Source organism: Ranitomeya imitator, chromosome 1 (assembly GCF_032444005.1).
Source record: "Ranitomeya imitator isolate aRanImi1 chromosome 1, aRanImi1.pri, whole genome shotgun sequence".
In the NCBI taxonomy this organism is placed as follows: Eukaryota; Metazoa; Chordata; class Amphibia; order Anura; family Dendrobatidae; genus Ranitomeya; species Ranitomeya imitator.
The window spans coordinates 1027680010-1027699830 of NC_091282.1; the positions used below are offsets into that span (position 1 = coordinate 1027680010).

Consider the following 19821-nt stretch of genomic DNA (forward strand, 5'->3'; position numbering starts at 1 on the left):
GGGGAAAATGTGTGTAAATGGGTTAGTAACTGGCTTAGTGATAGAAAGCAGAGGGTGGTTATAAATGGTATAGTCTCTAACTGGGTCGCTGTGACCAGTGGGGTACCGCAGGGGTCAGTATTGGGACCTGTTCTCTTCAACATATTCATTAATGATCTGGTAGAAGGTTTACACAGTAAAATATCGATATTTGCAGATGATACAAAACTATGTAAAGCAGTTAATACAAGAGAAGATAGTATTCTGCTACAGATGGATCTGGATAAGTTGGAAACTTGGGCTGAAAGGTGGCAGATGAGGTTTAACAATGATAAATGTAAGGTTATACACATGGGAAGAAGGAATCAATATCACCATTACACACTGAATGGGAAACCACTGGGTAAATCTGACAGGGAGAAGGACTTGGGGATCCTAGTTAATGATAAACTTACCTGGAGTAGCCAGTTCCAGGCAGCAGCTGCCAAGGCAAACAGGATCATGGGGTGCATTAAAAGAGGTCTAGATACACATGATGAGAGCATTATACTGCCTCTGTACAAATCCCTAGTTAGACCGCACATGGAGTACTGTGTCCAGTTTTGGGCACTGATGCTCAGGAAGGATATAATGGAACTAGAGAGAGTACAAAGGAGGGCAACAAAATTAATAAAGGGGATGGGAGAACTACAATACCCAGATAGATTAGCGAAATTAGGATTATTTAGTCTAGAAAAAAGACGACTGAGGGGCGATCTAATAACCATGTATAAGTATATAAGGGGACAATACAAATATCTCGCTGAGGATCTGTTTATACCAAGGAAGGTGACGGGCACAAGGGGGCATTCTTTGCGTCTGGAGGAGAGAAGGTTTTTCCACCAACATAGAAGAGGATTCTTTACTGTTAGGGCAGTGAGAATCTGGAATTGCTTGCCTGAGGAGGTGGTGATGGCGAACTCAGTCGAGGGGTTCAAGAGAGGCCTGGATGTCTTCCTGGAGCAGAACAATATTGCGTCATACAATTATTAGGTTCTGTAGAAGGACGTAGATCTGGGGATTTATTATGATGGAATATAGGCTGAACTGGATGGACAAATGTCTTTTTTCGGCCTTACTAACTATGTTACTATGTTACTATGTTACTATGTAGGACTTAAACTCTATAGCGTCAGTGAGAAGCATGAGAACTAATTTGGCTAGATGAGATGCTCTGGACTGGGGTCTAAGGGGTAACTTTTCTCCTTATGGAGAGTGACATACCATCTCTGGCTTGTCAAGGTAAGGAGGCTTATTCACTGTGCAATACTCCTCTGGGAAATTTAATATGCAAATTGTCTCTTCAGAGAAAAAGAAGACTTAAATTCTATAGCGCCACCTGTTGGAAGTAGCAATCCTACAAGTCACAATCAACCCTTTAACGAGTCGTGCAATATGACTTAGGATAAAAGCCAAATCAGTATCTCAATTAGCAGACGCGGTGTTTTGGGCTGTTGGCCCTCGTCAGTGCGAAGCATGAGAACTAATTTGAGCTGGATCTTTCTACTTTGTGAGAAGTTTATATACCCTAAGCCCAAACATGTCATTTACCATATGAATTATTAGCTCACTACTACATTGACATCTGCCAAACAATATTATGTGTACTGGATCTGGCATTCCTCTGCCAAAGGCTGGTTTTAGAGGGAGCAATGGTCCAGCAGACTGCTGTGCAGTCAAATTATGCCAAATGTGTATTGTCACCTTCTCTAATAAGTAACGAGTTATAAAATGGAATGGAAGCCCGTTAGCCAATACTACAATAGCTGTGTTTCAAAACCTAATGAAAGTTTGAAGCATCATTTCCATGTAACACATTTTCTAAAGGGAATCCAGTCAACATTATTTTCATCATTATTATAAAGTTTGTAATAACAAACCACCACTTTTTCCATAATAAAACAACTCTATAGATTATCCCCATTTTGTATAACATTGCTCATACATTTTGTTTACTAAATTTGCATAAAATTCTGTGTCCGAATGAGAGAAACCTCGGTTCTAAGTTCTATGACATATTAGAAGATCATAGTCCTGGGTAACTGGTATTTTAGTGCATAAATGCATGGTCCTCCATAGCTTGAGAATTGGGTTGGTTGCAAGATGGTTCTTATTCTGACACCAATATCTACGTCTTGTCATTATCACCTCTTACCAAATGCATTGTGTTAAGCAAAATGAGTTGTCATATGACAACAGAAACATCTTTATATCCAGTGAATATGCTGTAAAATTAAATAAGGCTTTTTTCAGAATTTTGTTTTCTATAGGTGTCAAAAATGTTTAAATGGTGTTTCCATCAGTCTCTGAACTCCAATTGCAAATTCTATCCAAAATCTAAGAAGGGTTTCTTCTCCTGCCTCTTTTTTCATTCTGAGGCTACCTTTTTCTCAGAAGGGATAGAAAAGTCTGCAGAACCGCAAAATTGTGCATTTAAAAATGTAAAGGAATTCTCCTCTCCCTTTGTTTCTGGCACACAGTAGTTGAGCCTCATATAAAGTTTTGGTTGTTCTTATATAATCATCAAAATTGAAAATCTATTTTCCTATTCCATTTTATTTTTAATCCCATTAACCTTTCAGTTTATAACACCATTATTTGTGCCATTTTTTACCAATTCCCAAAGGAGTTTTACAATTCCTCTAGTATCTGATATTGATGACTTATCTTTAAAGGGAACCTGTCACTTCATTGACCCTGTTTGCATGATTGCCAGCCAAGCATATTTTTTTTTCGGAAATGCCCTGGCTTTTCAGAAAAAATATAATTTGAAGGGCTGGTCAAGGGCTGTCTTCACCACGCTCTGCTCCATGTGGTTGACAGGTCTTGCCAAGCTTGTACATTGAGAGACCTGTCAATTAACTGAAGAAAAGCCAGCCAAGGGCAGTCCCGGATTAGTTTTGTCTCTGCTTATGGTCTCCTGTGGTTCTTCAAAATATATTTTCTCTGAAAGATCAGAGCTTTTCAGAGAAAAATATTGTATGTAATCGTAGTACCACAGTTCCTTTGATAAGTGCTTGGTAATTGTGCCAGAAGTGGGACCTTTCACCTATTTAATATTTATGCCTATTGTGAGGATAAACTATCAATATTTTTGGGAAAACTCCTTAAATTAAATTTATGTTCCAAAATACTCTGCTAGAATATGTTCTGATGTTCCAAAATGTTAATAGGACGTCTTGTAAACCTTGTGAACTACAGTATGTATATTACAATAGCCAATACAGTGGACAGATGAACTCATAGAGAAGAAAATAGTTTATCTAACGGTAATTTAAGCAATTATTCTATATTTATTTGGGGGTTAAATATCAGTCTTTTTTCAGGTTTACTCCAAACGACGGCAGATGAATTTTGCTTCTACCGAGGGATGAGGGACAGCAGTCTGTGTTTTCCAGACTTTCCAAGAAAACAAGTGCGAGGACCAGCATCAAACTACTTGGACCAAATGGAGGAGTATGACAAAGTGGAAGAGATCAGCAGGTTCATATCGATAACATTTCTTTTATCTTGAAAAACACTGACAACTTTGTGGTTTTGACAGCAAATTAAATTAGTCTTGCCTGATTTTCCACAGCTGTGCCCTCCAGATGTTTTGTTCATCTGCTGTTTATGTGATTGCCTGGGAACAAATGCCTTTTTAATATTTTGGATGCTTGTCATGCATTCTCAGTTGTTAGTAGAGTACTTCCGACCCACAGCACTCTTCCACTAGTATGTTTATAGATTTTCTTTTGTAATTAAATCTCAAATTAATTTAGACTTTTCCCTTAAAAAAAAAAAACGAACTGAAAGAAGTAAGCAATGACCTCTGAAACTACTTTAATCAGGATTTGCCATCATGGTTTTACATATTATGTTTGCTGAAGCCATGACCGCGCCAAAGACAGTATTCAGATACCTAGTTAGTATTTAAATGAATATTTGCTCTTGCTGATCATTTTAGAAAATAACTAAGCCCCGATTAATTTCAAAGTTTGGCAGTGAGCCGAGTAAACTGTTGCAAATGTTGCAAACATTTTTGCAGCACAAAATGTTTTTCATAGTATACAATACAAAATTGGTATCAATTATAGCAGAAATGTAGCCCAAGCAAAGACTGGAGTAATTTACTACTCACGTACTTTAACATTAGCTGTCAATTATTGGAGTACATTTCTTTCTTTGACACACAGCAGCCTAAAGATACACCAAATTTATTAATAGGAGCTAAACTTTCATATATTTTACTCCAGCACATCCTGGATCAAGATCAAAGCCCCTAAATGTTTAATTCATTCAACATATAAAATATAGTTTAAACTAGTTTTTCTCTAAATGTGAGGTGCCCCTAATGGTTGTTGAAGTGCAGCTGAGAAGGCATGTATCATATAAGTGATCATATGATGAACAGTCGCCTTTACGACTTCAGAAATTTTAGAGTCAAAATTTCTGGTTATCAAAATTGGTTGTACTTCAGTTAGCCTTTGAAAGGTATAAACCACTGAGGATTTTCCATTTGTACTATTCTTCTATATGTATTTTTCCTGTGTTATTTACATAATATGACTAAATTTGTACTTATGGTAAAGATACAGTGTATTGGTTTCAGGAAAAAAAAGGAAAATTGAGAGATACAGGTCCTTCTCAAAAAATTAGCATATAGTGTTAAATTTCATTATTTACCATAATGTAATGATTACAATTAAACTTTCATATATTATAGATTCATTATCCACCAACTGAAATTTGTCAGGTCTTTTATTGTTTTAATACTGATGATTTTGGCATACAACTCCTGATAACCCAAAAAACCTGTCTCAATAAATTAGCATATTTCACCCATCCAATCAAATAAAAGTGTTTTTTAATAACAAACAAAAAAACCATCAAATAATAATGTTCAGTTATGCACTCAATACTTGGTCGGGAATCCTTTGGCAGAAATGACTGCTTCAATGCGGCGTGGCATGGAGGCAATCAGCCTGTGACACTGCTGAGATGTTATGGAGGCCCAGGATGCTTCAATAGCGGCCTTAAGCTCATCCAGAGTGTTGGGTCTTGCGTCTCTCAACTTTCTCTTCACAATATCCCACAGATTCTCTATGGGGTTCAGGTCAGGAGAGTTGGCAGGCCAATTGAGCACAGTAATACCATGGTCAGTAATCCATTTACCAGTGGTTTTGGCACTGTGAGCAGGTGCCAGGTCGTGCTGAAAAATGAAATCTTCATCTCCATAAAGCATTTCAGCCGATGGAAGCATGAAGTGCTCCAAAATCTCCTGATAGCTAGCTGCATTGACCCTGCCCTTGATGAAACACAGTGGACCAACACCAGCAGCTGACATGGCACCCCACACCATCACTGACTGTAGGTACTTGACACTGGACTTCAGGCATTTTGTCATTTCCTTCTCCCCAGTCTTCCTCCAGACTCTGGCACCTTGATTTCCGAATGACATGCAAAATTTGCTTTCATCAGAAAAAAGTACTTGGGACCACTTAGCAACAGTCCAGTGCTGCTTCTCTGTAGCCCAGGTCAGGCGCCTCTGCCGCTGTTTATGGTTCAAAAGTGGCTTTACCTGGGGAATGCGGCACATGTAGCCCATTTCCTGCACACGCCTGTGCACGGTGGCTCTGGATGTTTCCACACCAGACTCAGTCCACTGCTTCCTCAGGTTCCCCAAGGTCTGGAATCGGTCCTTCTCCACAATCTTCCTCAGGGTCCGGTCTCCTCTTCTCGTTGTACAGCGTTTTCTGCCACATTGTTTCCTTCCAACAGACTTACCATTGAGGTGCCTTGATACAGCACTCTGGGAACAGCCTATTTGTTGAGAAATTTCTTTCTGGGTCTTACCCTCTTGCTTGAGGGTGTCAATGATGGCCTTCTTGACATCTGTCAGGTCGCTAGTCTTACCCATGATGGGGGTTTTGAGTAATGAACCAGGCAGGTAGTTTATAAAAGCCTCAGGTATCTTTTGCATGTGTTTAGAGTTAATTAGTTGATTCAGAAGATTAGGGTAACAGGTCGTTTAGAGAACCTTTTCTTGATATGCTAATTTATTGAGACAGGTTTTTTGGGTTATCAGGAGTTGTATGCCAAAATCATCAGTATTAAAACAATAAAAGACCTGACAAATTTCAGTTGGTGGATAATGAATCTATAATATATGAAAGTTTAATTGTAATCATTACATTATGGTAAATAATGAAATTTAACACTATATGCTAATTTTTTGAGAAGGACCTGTATTACTCATTTAAGCATGGCTTTCCACTACAGTTTGAGTAGCACAGACATTGTCTTGGTTTGTCTGGTGATGCCTCAATAGAAATACTTTGAGAAGCTCCTGGTCTACTGGTCTGGATTTAAGTTTATTTGAAACCATACGGGATGAACTGTACCTATGCTCTAGTCACACTTGCGTTCAGAGGTTTGTTAACCTTTTCGCCTGACTTTTCACTAATGTGAACAGAGCCCAATTTCACCTTTTTTTTAAGTTAGTTGTTGGCCATTTCTTTACTTGGTTCTACTTGCTTCTGTAAGGATACAGGGTCTATATAACTGCACATTGGAAAATATTTCCCAGTATGCTATTGATATGTAAATACACTGCTCAAGAAATCATGTCAATCACAATTCTGTGAAATCAACCTGTCCAGTTATGAAGCAACCCTGATTGATTGTGGATAAGTTTCTCCTGCTGTTGTGCAAATGGAACAGACATCAGGTAGAAATTGAAGGCAATTAGCAAGACAACCCCTATAAAGGAGTGGTTCTGCAGGGGGTGACCACAGACCATTTCTCTGTTCTCATCCTTTTTGGTTGTTATTTTGGTCACTTTTGCATTTTATTATTGCTCTCACCCCTAGAGGTACAGTACCATGAGGCGGTGTCTACAATACAGCCCACGGAAGATTCCCAGTTAGTGCAGAACATCCAGGATGGCACATCAATGCGAACTGTAGCAAGAATGGTAACTGTGTCTGCCAGCATGGAGCAGATACGGTACCAGGAGATAGTCCAGTACACTTGGAGATGTGGAGGGGGCTGTAGGAGAGCAACAACCCAGCATCAGGACCGCTACCTCCTCCTTTGTGCAAGGAGGAGCAGTCCCGTAGCCCTGCAAAATGATCTCCAGCGGCCACTAACATCCATGTGTCTGCTCAAACTATCAGAAACAGACTCCATGAGGGTGGTATAAGGTCACAATGTCCACAAGTGGGTTTGTACTTACAGCCCAACACCGTGCAGAGCGATTGTCAATTGTCAGTGAGCACCAAGATTGGCAGATTTGACATTGGCGCCCTGTGCTCTTCACAGATGAGAGCAGGTTCACTCTGAGCACATGAGCATCTGGAGACGCCTTGGAAAACGTTCTGCCTGCAACATTCTCCGGAATGACCAGTTTGGCAGTGGGTCAGTAATGTTGTGGTAAGGCCGCACAGCCCTCCATATGATAGCCAGAGGTACTCTGACTGTCTTTAGGTACCAGGATGAGATCATTAGGCCCATTGTGCGGCCATATGCAGGTGCAGTAGGTCCTGGGTTCTTTTTGATGCATGACAATGCTAAGCCGCTTGTGGCTGAAGTGTGTCAGCAGTTCCAGCATGATGAAAGCATTGATAATATGCTTAGTCTTGCCCGTTCCCCAGACCTGAATCCAGTCAAGCACATCTGGGACGTCATGCCTCCTTCCATCCACAAATGCCACATTGCACTACAGACTGTCCATGAGTTGACTGATGCTTTAATCCAGGTCTAGGAAGAGATCCCTCAGGAGAACATCCACTGCCTCATCAGGATGTATTATTGTAAATCCATTCAATAGATCTTTCTGCAATACAATTAAAAACTGATTTAAGAGGCGGCATATCAATTATTGTGGAAGTTTTTGCCTGTTAATTGTGATGGGTAGCCACATGCAGATTAGCCCCTTTGACTTGGACTGCTACACATGTGGACTTGCACCAGTTAAACATTTTTTAAGCAAAATTCTAAGGCCACATTCACACATTCAGTATTTGGTCAGTATTTTACATCAGTATTTGTAAGACAAAACCAGAACTCTATTTGTTCTACTCCTGATTTTTGCTGACAAATACTGATGTAGAATACTGACCAAATACTGAACGTTTGAACGTGCCCTTAAGCTCTGTAATTTTTATGCCATATTCTACTGCAAATATGCAGTGGATTTTTCCACAGGAAAGATCAGGGATCTCAGACAAGATAGAAATCTTGAAATGGTGAGGAGCTTTAACACAAAGGCCAGCTTCATCAAAACTTTATATCAGAAAATTGGAGTAATAATATTTTAAAAGTCACAATATTATTGCGCAAAGTAGTGCTCCGTAAAAATTTTTGCGACTTTTGCCATTTTCATCCAGCACTGGCAAAGTGGGGGGGAGTTTGGATGTTGCATGGCGACCCACCCATCAAATTCATAATGAGTAGTGGCATACCTCATTCCACAAATATTACTGTACTCCATTCACACTTCTACCCATGCCCATGAAAAAACATTTAAATCGGGACCATAGAATATTAGAAAGTTGCAAACCAAAGGTTGCTTAAAAGTAGATGAAAACTGAAAAATTCTTGACAGTTATTTGTGCATATTCTGGTTGATATTTATTGGTGCTGCTATACAAGAAATCTTTAATTAATTTACTTCTCATGTACTATAACAGTACCTGTTTCTTGCAGAAAACACAAGCACAACTGCTACTGCATTCAAGAGGTTATGAGAGGTCTGAGGCAGCCAGTTGGGGCTATGCATAGCGGAGATGGATCACATCGACTTTTTATCCTTGAAAAGGAAGGTTATGTGAAGATTCTCACCCCGGAAGGAGATTTATTAAAGGAGCCTTTCTTGGACATTCATAAAATCGTCCAAAGTGGAATTAAGGTCAGAGGTGATTTAAATACTTTAATATTTCTTTATACTTATAGGGTATTCTGGTAATAGAAAGTAGCTTACTGACCAGGTATGTCTAATGATAGTACCCCTGGTGATCCTGAGAACTGGGCTTTGCAGAGCCATATCTTGAATGGGACAACCGGATAGACAATGAAGTTGAGCATGTGCACCTTTGCCTAATTCAAGATGTCAGACCCCTGCGATCAGTAGGTTATCTACAAACCGATGCATAACATTCAATTGTGGAAATATCTCTTTATAGTTGGCATATATTTCTACATTGTCTGCACACTATTGCACAAAAGACTTGTCAGTTTCCAGATTTCACCTCTTATTGTGGAGCATGCCACAATTTTTCTTCCTTTGGGTAGAAAAAAACATATATCTAATTATTTTATTCTCTTATATAGTGCCTTTAGTTTCCTCAGCGCTTAACAGACATCATCATATGCCTATGCTTCAAATTGGAGTGAAACAGAAATAAAATATTGTGCAGCCTCATAGTAGTCTATAGGTGCAGAATAATGTATTGGATCAACCAAGAAGCTATGCCAATCCTGACTTTCTATTTCAATGAAATACTAAATCTGGAGCATCTTTTCTTAGAAGTCTGTATTGTGTCAATCCTCTGTTTTATTCCTCTTGGTAGTGTATGAATAAACTGACAATAGTGCATTTTTTTGCCCTTTGTCAATGGGGCATGTAACTTTAGGCTTTAACTGGATACCTTTTTACTGAAAGCCTCTGTGTACAATATTATTGTCGATTATGTTATGCACTGACCTTTTAGGCCTTTGTTGGCCGTGGATATATTTGACACATATTCCAGTAGCGTGAATGCAATCTTAGCGGTCAACTTGCAGCCGGCTATTATTCCATGCCAGTTAACACTTCTGTTACATCTAAGTCATATATGTGCCCTTACCACAAAAGTGAAGTAGTCACCTCAAAGTTTCTACAAGAAAAGCATTACATGAACAATTTTTGGCTAGAACCAATCAAAGCTCTGACCTTAATCAGAACCTATATTGATTATGAGTAGTTCACTCATCAAACTCCATCAATGGGTGAGAATTGACGGAATACTGAAGGTGAGCTGAATTTCCTTTATTGGATGTGGAATGATTGAAATAAAATTGGACGGAACTATTGTTGCTGGTAGCGTACCACCAATGGCAGCAGTGCACGCAAATGCTATGGAGCCAGTGAAGTGATGTCCAGCTATTTCTTCTGACATCCATCATATGTCAGGAGAAATTGGAAAAAGTCATGCACTAGGCCTGCCCCATATCCATTTGGTGCCAGCTGTTACACACATCAAACATTCCCCAGTAACTTCCATGATCGCGAGAATCCTATAGTTGTTGAAAGGTGTCTTTTTTCCTGTTTCTTCCTAGTTATGTATGTTATGTAGTGCAAGTGTATAAAACAGTTCTTACCAATTACCACCTTGTTTGGTTTCCAACGTCAGTCCAGTCCTCTTCTAAACCATGTGACTCTTCTCCAGTCCTCTTCTAAACCATTTAGCTCTATCGGCTCACACGGTGTGGGTCAATGCTGTTTTCCCACTCTAAGTCTATGAGACTCGGAATGAGGCTTACATTAAGAAAGTGATTTCCACCCCATACATTAAATCCTGTGTGAGCCAGCGAGTCTGATTTTATACAAGCCAGAAGAGAACCGCAGTGTCGCTGGTGTGGAGAAGACACCTCTCACCTTTCCATTAAATAGACCTCTATTTATAAAAAGAGCCAAATTAATGTAATATCAGTGATTGAATATACATTGAAGGGCTTAAGACAAACAATTTGCCAGATTGCTGGAAACTGTGAGCCTCAGAGTTTAGTGGCCTATAAACTTTCCCAGGTGCTTTCACAGCAAAATGACTGGACAGTAAACTGCTGCTTCCCATCTGGTCTGGTGATCCGATGTGATGCAATGCCTCTAGACTTTATGCTATAGCTACATGTGCCAGAATGGAGATTTTTTGCTTACACAGTAAAAGACTACGTTCCCGCAATGAGCTTTTGATGAGTTTTTGATGATGAAGATTTCTGCACCTATTAAGTAAATCGAGTCACTTGCATTTTTTTCATTGCGTTTTTAGTACATTTTTTTCATGTGTTTTTATCGCGCTTTTGATGCTGCATTTTTGTCTCTTGTTGGTATGTCATGTTACAAATAAAGGTGCTTTGTTTTTTATACTTTCTAATATTTGTCTTTTAAAAATCTTTATTGGCACAGTCGTGTGCGGTTACATTCCTTTTTGATGCGTTTCTGCTGTAGAATTGCACTATAACCACATTTATTTATTTTTTACCTGTTTTATTTCCACTTCTAATGCAAGTCTGTGTAAAAATGTGCCATAAAACAAACCCTACCCGCAAGATAAATTGACATGTTGTAGATGTGAAAAACGTACCGCAGGACAGTTTATATTGAGTAAAATAAAAGCTAAAAGCACAATGGGCAGGAGATTTCTATCAATCACATCCACTTTGCTTGAGCTGTAAGACGCTGCATTTTTGAAGTAGCAAAAATACTCAGCGTCAAGAACGCACCAAAAGCTCATCGTGGGAACACAACCTTAGTGCTTGTTCACTCGACCATATAAATCAGACGAGTAAAAAAAGGAATTGTACTCAGACCAATGTTATTCAATCAGGCGATGCAGATCTGCGTATTTTTTCTCACATGTATTTGATAAAAAAATCTCATCATGCTGCGATTTCACTCTAAAATTGGTTGTGTGCGAGGAAAAAAAATCAGATGCCATATGGACCATCAGTTTGGCATCCGATTTTTACTGACGCATTACAGTTCTGTAACATAAGTAACTGGAAATGGTCCTGGAAATGATTAATTATTACTGAGTAAAAAAAGAGATTGTATACAGACAGCACACGGATGACATGGGATCACATATGCCCACATGTTATTACTAAAGACTAACTAACTTATAATAAAGGACAAATCAAAAGGAATATAAGGCCGCGGTGTTTATTTAGTGTTACCAAAACATAAGAAATAATTAAACCACATAATAATTTGTATTCAACCATTCAATAAATCATCAATCTAAATATTATATCAATCAATTAAAAAATTACTGTCCACCCAGCGTTAGCGCGGCAACTCCCTCAAATTAACACAGCGACGAATATAATCTTAATATCAAGGGCGGGTGGATGGGGAGATGCTTCAGTGTTGGTTTCTTCAGTCTGACAGGACTGGAATCAGTGAAACACAGTTTATATAGAAAAGCCATTTTCCCGCCAAAACTGACATCTGCCAATCAACAGACCTGTTGCTCAAAACTGCCTGTACATGTGACCAGACAGCAGATTCTTCTAGAAGGTCTGTACCAAAACTATTTACCTCAACACAAAGAAGGAAGGAACATGCCATTTCAAATAAACCACAACAAGCTGATTAACGAATGAAAAATAGAGAGGGTCAACGTGATCCCAAGCGCCCCTTTCACGGATATATTTTCAGGGGCTCGCAAGTGAGAAAAAACGTCCCACTGGATGAAAATCGGTCCAATTTTTTTATACGCTCGGTCTACTTCTGGATTCTCAGCAATTGTGGACAATCTGGTTCTCGCATCCTTTCACTATAAGTGCTGTTAGCTGTAAAATAAAACCTATTTCTATAAAATCAATGATTCCAAAAGGTTAAACTCACTTGCTACCTTTTGGGAGAATCTGGTTACTCTGGACCTCAGTGAGGTGGTATTAGCTTTCTCACAGCCATCGACTTTACTGTGTGCCAAAATATTTCCACTTCACTATCTTATTCAAGGCACTCTATCTTAATGTGTATTTCAAGGATATGATTACTTCGCATAGCTCGATGCTATGTGGCACGTCTCTCTGCCAAGCACATTGAATACATGTGTTTTTCATTATGTGGTTTCAAGAGTACAAGTAGAATAATTATTTCTTTTCCAGCAAGGTGCTATTTAGCAAGTGCTTAAAAATGTTGTAACAATAACAGCAAACCACATTATAGCGAATGGTTCCGAATAATGGAATCATTTCTTGGTTATTGACGTTACATCACAGTGATAACTCTGGACTATGTCAGTGTTAGACCAGGTGATAAACAATGTTAATACATGAATTGCTATACTTTTTGACTTTATCTGTCATGGTTACCGGCTTAGGCCCTGTTCACATCATAGTTTAGTACATGCAGAAGAAAACTGTAAATGGAAGTATACTTGAAATGGAGGATGTGACAGATGTCTAACAAGGCATCCATCACCCACACACTATAATGGCATCTGATAAATATATAGGTCAACATGAGCTTTTCAATAGATTTTTATGATGTATCCGTTAAAATGATGTTTTTATAGTCACAGTAAAGCTATGTTCACAAGCAGCGATATTGCAGCATTTTTTTTTCTGCAGTCAAAACCTGCTCTCTTTGCAGTAAAATTGCTGCATTCAAAATATACATTTTAGGTCTTTTGTGAATTTTTTTGCAAGTATTTGCCACTTTATTTGAATCATTTTTTGAGTGCAGTTTTAAGCTGGTTTTATTCCCCGATAATGTTGCAAACACGCTGCAAAAACATTTATTGCATTTTTGCAGCATTTTTTTCACTTTATCATTACCGTACTTTCTATTGGTGATTAAATAAAAAAAAAACCTGTAGTCCTCAAAAAAAAAAAAACGAAAAAAAAAACCAAGCATTTGCATGAGATGGTATGGTAGACAACAGCTTCTTATTTGCATAAATAAAACACCTCAAAAGCGCTGCATGTGTACATAGCCTTAAGCGGTCCTGGCACATGATATACCTGTTGGATGAATTCTCATTTGGCAGACGGCTGTCTCTCCCAACTCCCCCATACACAGGAGAACTCAGCCAAGTGCTCATGTGTTTTCTCTTCCTGCTGCCTGTCACCAGTGGCAGCAGTATATTTGTCCTGACAGCTAAAAAGACTGGGCGTATATACCAGTGCCAGATCCTCTGCTCCCCTACATCATCTGTCGGTGGTGAGTTGGGGAGCGCCCACACACATCAAATGGCTGGCCGATCCCTCCGGAATTGGTAGATTTGTGTGACGTTCACCTAATGTACACAGCAGCAATCTATACTAATAGATTATAATTGCGTCCATTTAATTATATCCATTTAATCGATGCATATGATTAATGCAATACAGTAGCATTCCTCACTTATAGATTCACGATTTAAAAAAAAAAAATTCTACAATTAAATGGCTTGCCTGGTCCTGATTGATAAGTCTGCAAGTCACTCTGTGTGATTGCAAACTTATGAATCTGAAAATTGAAGAGAATGCAGCACTCACCCTTTTGCAGTGGAGTCGTTATCTTTATTGTACCATAAAGGTTTCAACAAACAAAATCCATGGGAGCAGCAGGTGTTCAGATGGATGCGGGGAGAGGAAGGTGGACAACGGCCGTTTCACGCGGTATGCGCTTCAACGGGTCCAGGATGACCTTATGAATCCCCCCAACACACACTGTACACTGTGGGGATTTCCCAGTTTCTTAACAGGGACTGGGGGGGTATGTATGTGTTATGCATATTCCCGGCTAGGGCCCATCTACTGGACGCGGCGTCACTCCATACACTTGTATGGAGTGAGGCTGCGCCCCGTCTAGTGGACATGACTGACCAGAGGGAGCAGCTTCGCTTCATGCACTGGGGGATTCACACAGACTGTGGAAAAATATCGATTTGGACTAGACAACCCCTTTAAATGTTACCGGACTCCATTGGGGTAGAATAATGTAGTTTACTATGCCAATTAAGACCTTTTTAGAATTTTACTGATGTATAGCAGCCAAATAGAGAACAAAAAGATACTCTCTTGGCTTCTGTCTGACCATAAAGGCCTGTGAGCACATTAGACGTATACACTAAATGTAAGCAAAAAACGTAATGTGAAGAGGCCTTTAGCTAAAGTGAAACAACTAGTCCTCCCAAAATAAAAGCACGACAGTTAGCTAAATTTGTCATTATATTATAACCAAAGAATATCCTTATGCCTTGTTAGCTAGTAGATAATAGTCAGTAATTAGCCATTAAAGAATAATTCCAGAATTTTTTTATTGCAGCGCTGGAGTGGTGCTTCTGATCAGTGTTCCCTGACCCAAGTCATATACTTACCAGCCATCGCCTTCATCTCTTCCCAGAGCCACTCCAGTCTACACCACAATCTTTTAGCTGCAACTTCCGACTGACCAATAGTCAGAGATAACCGTCACAATGTTAGACTGTAGATCCTTGTTCTGGCCTCGATCTGGGCGTGATAAGAATGATACTAATTGCAGGGAACTTACGTTAGTGGCACCACTCCAGCCAGCTGTAAAATAAAAACACGGAGTGGTATCAAACATTGAGGACTCTCAATTTTTAATTTTCGTTTTTCTATCTCTGTAGTTTTTATTCTTTTTATTGATATTTTAGCGGCTTACTAACCACGCCAATAGAAAAGCAACCAAAAAAAATACTTGATCTGCAGCTAGATTGATGTTATTGTTACTATTTTCATTAGAAGGTGTAGACAATCTCATTGTGTGATTTTAATTGGGTGTTCACTATTATATACTTTTGGGCTAAGTTCACAGAGAGGACGCGCTGTCTCATAAAGTAGCACCTTGGTGGGTTTTTATTAGAACACTTTTAAAATCCTATTTGTAATTCCGTAATTATACAGAACAGATCATGTTAGTTTTATAGATGAACACACCCTTGCTCTATCTTAGCTCATCCACACAAGTATAAGTTGGTCATGTATCACATTTATTCCATCCAGAAAACTCAGACGATTATTTTTTTTAATTTTCTTCTGTAAGCCTTCTGTGTACCTGTTTATTTTTTTATACTGTGTGATGTCAGCTTTTATATATCTATACTAAAAATGTGCATGGATTCTCGAGGAAGCAGTAGGTTCTAATCCGAAATGCGTTGCAATAAAGTGGAAGTTTTTTTATACTTATGATACTACCTGGATTAGGCTACTTTCACACTAGCGTCGTACGACGCACGTCGCAATGCGTAGTTTTGGAGAAAAAACGCATCCTGCAAAGTTGTCTGCAGGATGCGTTTTTTCCCCATAGTCTAACATTAGCGACGCATTGCGACGCATTGCCACACGTCGCAACCGTCGTGCGATGGTTGCGTCGTGTTGTGGACCGCTGGAACAGAAAAACGTTGCTTGCAATGTTTTTTTGTGCGTCGTGGCCGGAACTCCGCCCCCTCCTCCCCGCAACTCACAATGTTGTAAAACTGCATCCGCTGCCCCCGTTGTGCTGCGTTGTCACAGGATGCGACACACTGCGACGGGCCGACGCTAGTGTGAAAGTAGCCTTACCCTTTGTCAGGGTCAGCTCCCTGGATCCACCATACTCCTCTCTCCTTTATAGAGAAAATTATGTTCACTTAGAGAATTGTAATAGATCGCTCAGTGCTCGTAGGCTGTCATGGTTCTCGGTTGTGCAAGGCCTGTTTACATAGGGCAATGCACCATTGAGAATGATGATCTGTCGCACTGCACAAAAGGTAGGTTCACCCAATGATTGAGCATTTTCCTGGTTTGTCAGGTTAATGGCAGCCTGTTTAAATTGCAAGATTATCGTAAATCAGGGTTCTTGGGAGCTCTCATTCATGATAATAGAGCACTGTAAATGTACCTTAAGGAACTAGAAAAATGATACATGACACATCATTTATGAGCTTCCAGTTGGACAATCCTGACCTAGTGAAAGCCAAGATTTATTCTGGCTCTCAGTGACAGTTGTCTACTAGGTAATGCCTACATGGTGATGCATTCAATCTGTCAGCGGACTTCACCATCAAGCTTTATGGGTCTTAGTAGACTTCTTTATGATCCCTTGCCAGAATATTTCCATTTGGCTGCAGCTATGGTCATTTCATTCCTCGTGGGCAGCTTTGAACTGTTTGGGCAACTCCCATCTGTGCTGTGAATATATTTTGTGCCAGAGATCATGTAATGTAAAATATTATTTCACATGTCTCTTAAAGAAATCAGTAAGGTTTATTTTTGGACATGTGAAAGGACAACTTGAGTGCTGCTTTGGGATATGCTTCTGCGTAGGAGCAAGTACACCTGCTGCTACAGATGAGTGAGGAGATATGACTAGATAAATAGTTGCATTAGATACAGAAGTAGAAGTGGATTGTGTGATATTGTTCCAAACACAGCACCATCTGTAGAGGAGAAATAGTTTTTTATCATAATAAATGACTTCTTTCTGGAATAATTGAAGTTGAACTGGGAAATTCACTAAAAGAAATGTATATCCGAGAGGTGGTAGATGGTACTGAAACGGTCGATTCATGTAAACAAAATCTATCAATATGCCCTATTAGAACCTATTGATGTCAAATAGGAATCCGTGTTTTTTACCAGTTCCATTCCCATCGATAGTGTCTGGAATTAAAGCTTATACCCATCCATGGAGCTGATTTGCAGACCCAGACTCAGCCTGGGCAACCTCTTTAAGCTTATGTAAGCAATCAGATACCAGTTTACATCTTGTAGCACATTAACATTCTTCTTGTTTTTAATTTTAATTGTATCCATTTTTGCCTAATTTTCAGGAGCTCAAAAAACCATTAACAATTATTTTTATTCTAAATTAGCATGCCAGCATATTTCTGCATATACCATTTTCATATATTCTAGCAGTTTAATTTATTTTATTCCAACTCAGTATCCATATATTTTGTATATACTGTATGTTGTACACATACATTTTGGCCCATTCATGATGTACAGCTGTAATCTGTAATTGCAGTCTAACTATCAATCTTGTACATGCTCCCCTTTGTGAACAGGTCTTTCTTTGAACTGCAGGATGAAATTATCGCCTATTAAATTGCTGGTGGCAGTTCTCAGAATGCCACACTCTCCAACCAGCTCAATTTTAGTTTTTTTTTTTAATATTTTTCTTTACAACTAACAATATAATTTCTGCTTTATGTAAGAACAATGGTATAATAAACGAGTCGAGATGGGGACTTGTAATATTTTTCAAATTCACATTAGCTATCTATATACCTACCGTAGGTGTTCTATGCAGAATAACCAGTATAACCAATTAGATGCTGCTTTACCCTGTCTCCCCTTCGTCATGCTTGCAAGAGCTGACATGGAGGAATCTATCACAAGCAGGAGGCAGGGGAAACAGACCTTAGCAGCATTAGTAGGTGCATGATCTACCACTGCTGCCCATAGTGTCTGTGATGAGTCTGCCCTAGGAATGATGGGAAATGTGGTTTGCATTAGGTAAACTGAAAAAGGTATAACACGGCATACACAAGAGCATCCAAACATTCTTTAATAATATCCTGCTGTATGCTGCAGAACATAGGTAAAAAATGTAAAAAATGATGGAATGTTATTTCACTGCACCAGATGTTGCACTGTTTTCTGTAATCTACTGAATCCATCCACTGTATGGCACATAGATTGGTTTGTCAGGAGTTGTTCACACTTCATGCATGAGTTCATCTTGTAATTGGATATCCCTCTCAAGTGTTATTTGTGGAAGTCCTAATGAGTATGACAAGAGTAGAGGCACAGAGAGCCTGAAAGGCCAGCATTTTTGTGGGGGAGCAACTTTCACCTTCCCTACTAGCCAAGAATGCTGTTCATTGAGCCTTAGGAAATTCACTCTTTCTTGGTTTTGTTCCTATTATCTAAGATTTCAGGATCTGGGAAGAAAAAGATAATACTTCATTGGTTTACATACACATGTGTACATTTCAATGTTCTCTGTTTCCTTGAGAGGAATCCCAAGGAGCCAATTAACCTAACGTGTTCCCAAACAATTCTCTGTTTGGAAAGAATAATTTTCAGTGTGGGTGTTCCTTGAAATTGTATGCCTCATACCCTGTTATTACTGAAATGTGTGCAGTGCTCTACAGAGTGCCAGCTACATTCTCATGCACTGTATAGATTATGGCAATATCCCACACACAGTGCAAGATAATCCCTGTTTTGATTTTGTTAGGCGTACAAATCCTTTTTGAACGTTTAGTAATTTAAAAAATGTAGAAATCCCATCTGTATCTCGAACAACGACGTGTAAACAGAAATTGCTTCATTTAAATGTTTTAATTAGTGATTTATTTGGTTAAAACAGTAGTTTGACATGTTTAAATAGTTTTTTTTATACGACGAAATCAATGCTGATTTTCTTCTACGTAACCTCATACTCAAATTGTTTTCTTTACTTGCAAGGTTTGTCCATTTAAACACTATAAATTTAAAGCTGTACTAATTGGCTTTGTGAAAGCATGAGAATATCATTGGGACGATTTGTTGTTTTTGGCATTTGCCAAGAATTTGCAAAGATTGAAGACTACATTGCTATTTAAATGAAGCCTATGATAAAATTATTTCACTGAAAAACAATATTCTCTGTTGGGAGCTACCACAAAGGTTGAGATACATTTAATAAAGTGAAGGCATTCTTATTAACAATTAAAGGAACACACCATAAAAATATTTTTTTTACACCTAGTGCAGAAATTGACATTCCAATTACACCAATAACAAAAATCACTCTTCATGTCCTTATGTCTTATTACAGTGGAGGAGAGTTTCTAAAATAAAGGGCTCTTTTTTGGCAAAAAACTGCATACAGGTCTTGCACCCAATTTTTATGTGCTTTTGACACCTTTTTTGTGGCACATGCAACAGGTGAGTGTGATTAACCCCTTCATTACCGTGCTATTTTCCCATTTTTGCGCGTTCGTTTTTTCCTCCCGTTATTCTAAGAAACATAACTTTTTTATTTTTGTCTCCATAGCCATATGAGGGCTTGTTTTTTGGGAGGACTAGTTGTACTTTTGAAGGACACCATCCACTTTATCATGTGATGCACTG

General features: G+C 38.9%; 1 protein-coding gene across 1 annotated transcript in view; it reads left to right on the forward strand.

The window, feature by feature from the left end:
- HHIP (hedgehog interacting protein) overlaps window positions 1-19821 on the forward strand; it is a 183155-nt gene that overhangs the window by 28084 nt on the left and 135250 nt on the right. Inside the window, exons 3-4 of the mRNA XM_069744018.1 lie at window positions 3345-3501; window positions 8707-8908. Of these exons, the coding sequence (XP_069600119.1) occupies window positions 3345-3501; window positions 8707-8908 (359 nt within the window). The remainder of the gene's footprint in view (window positions 1-3344; window positions 3502-8706; window positions 8909-19821) is intronic.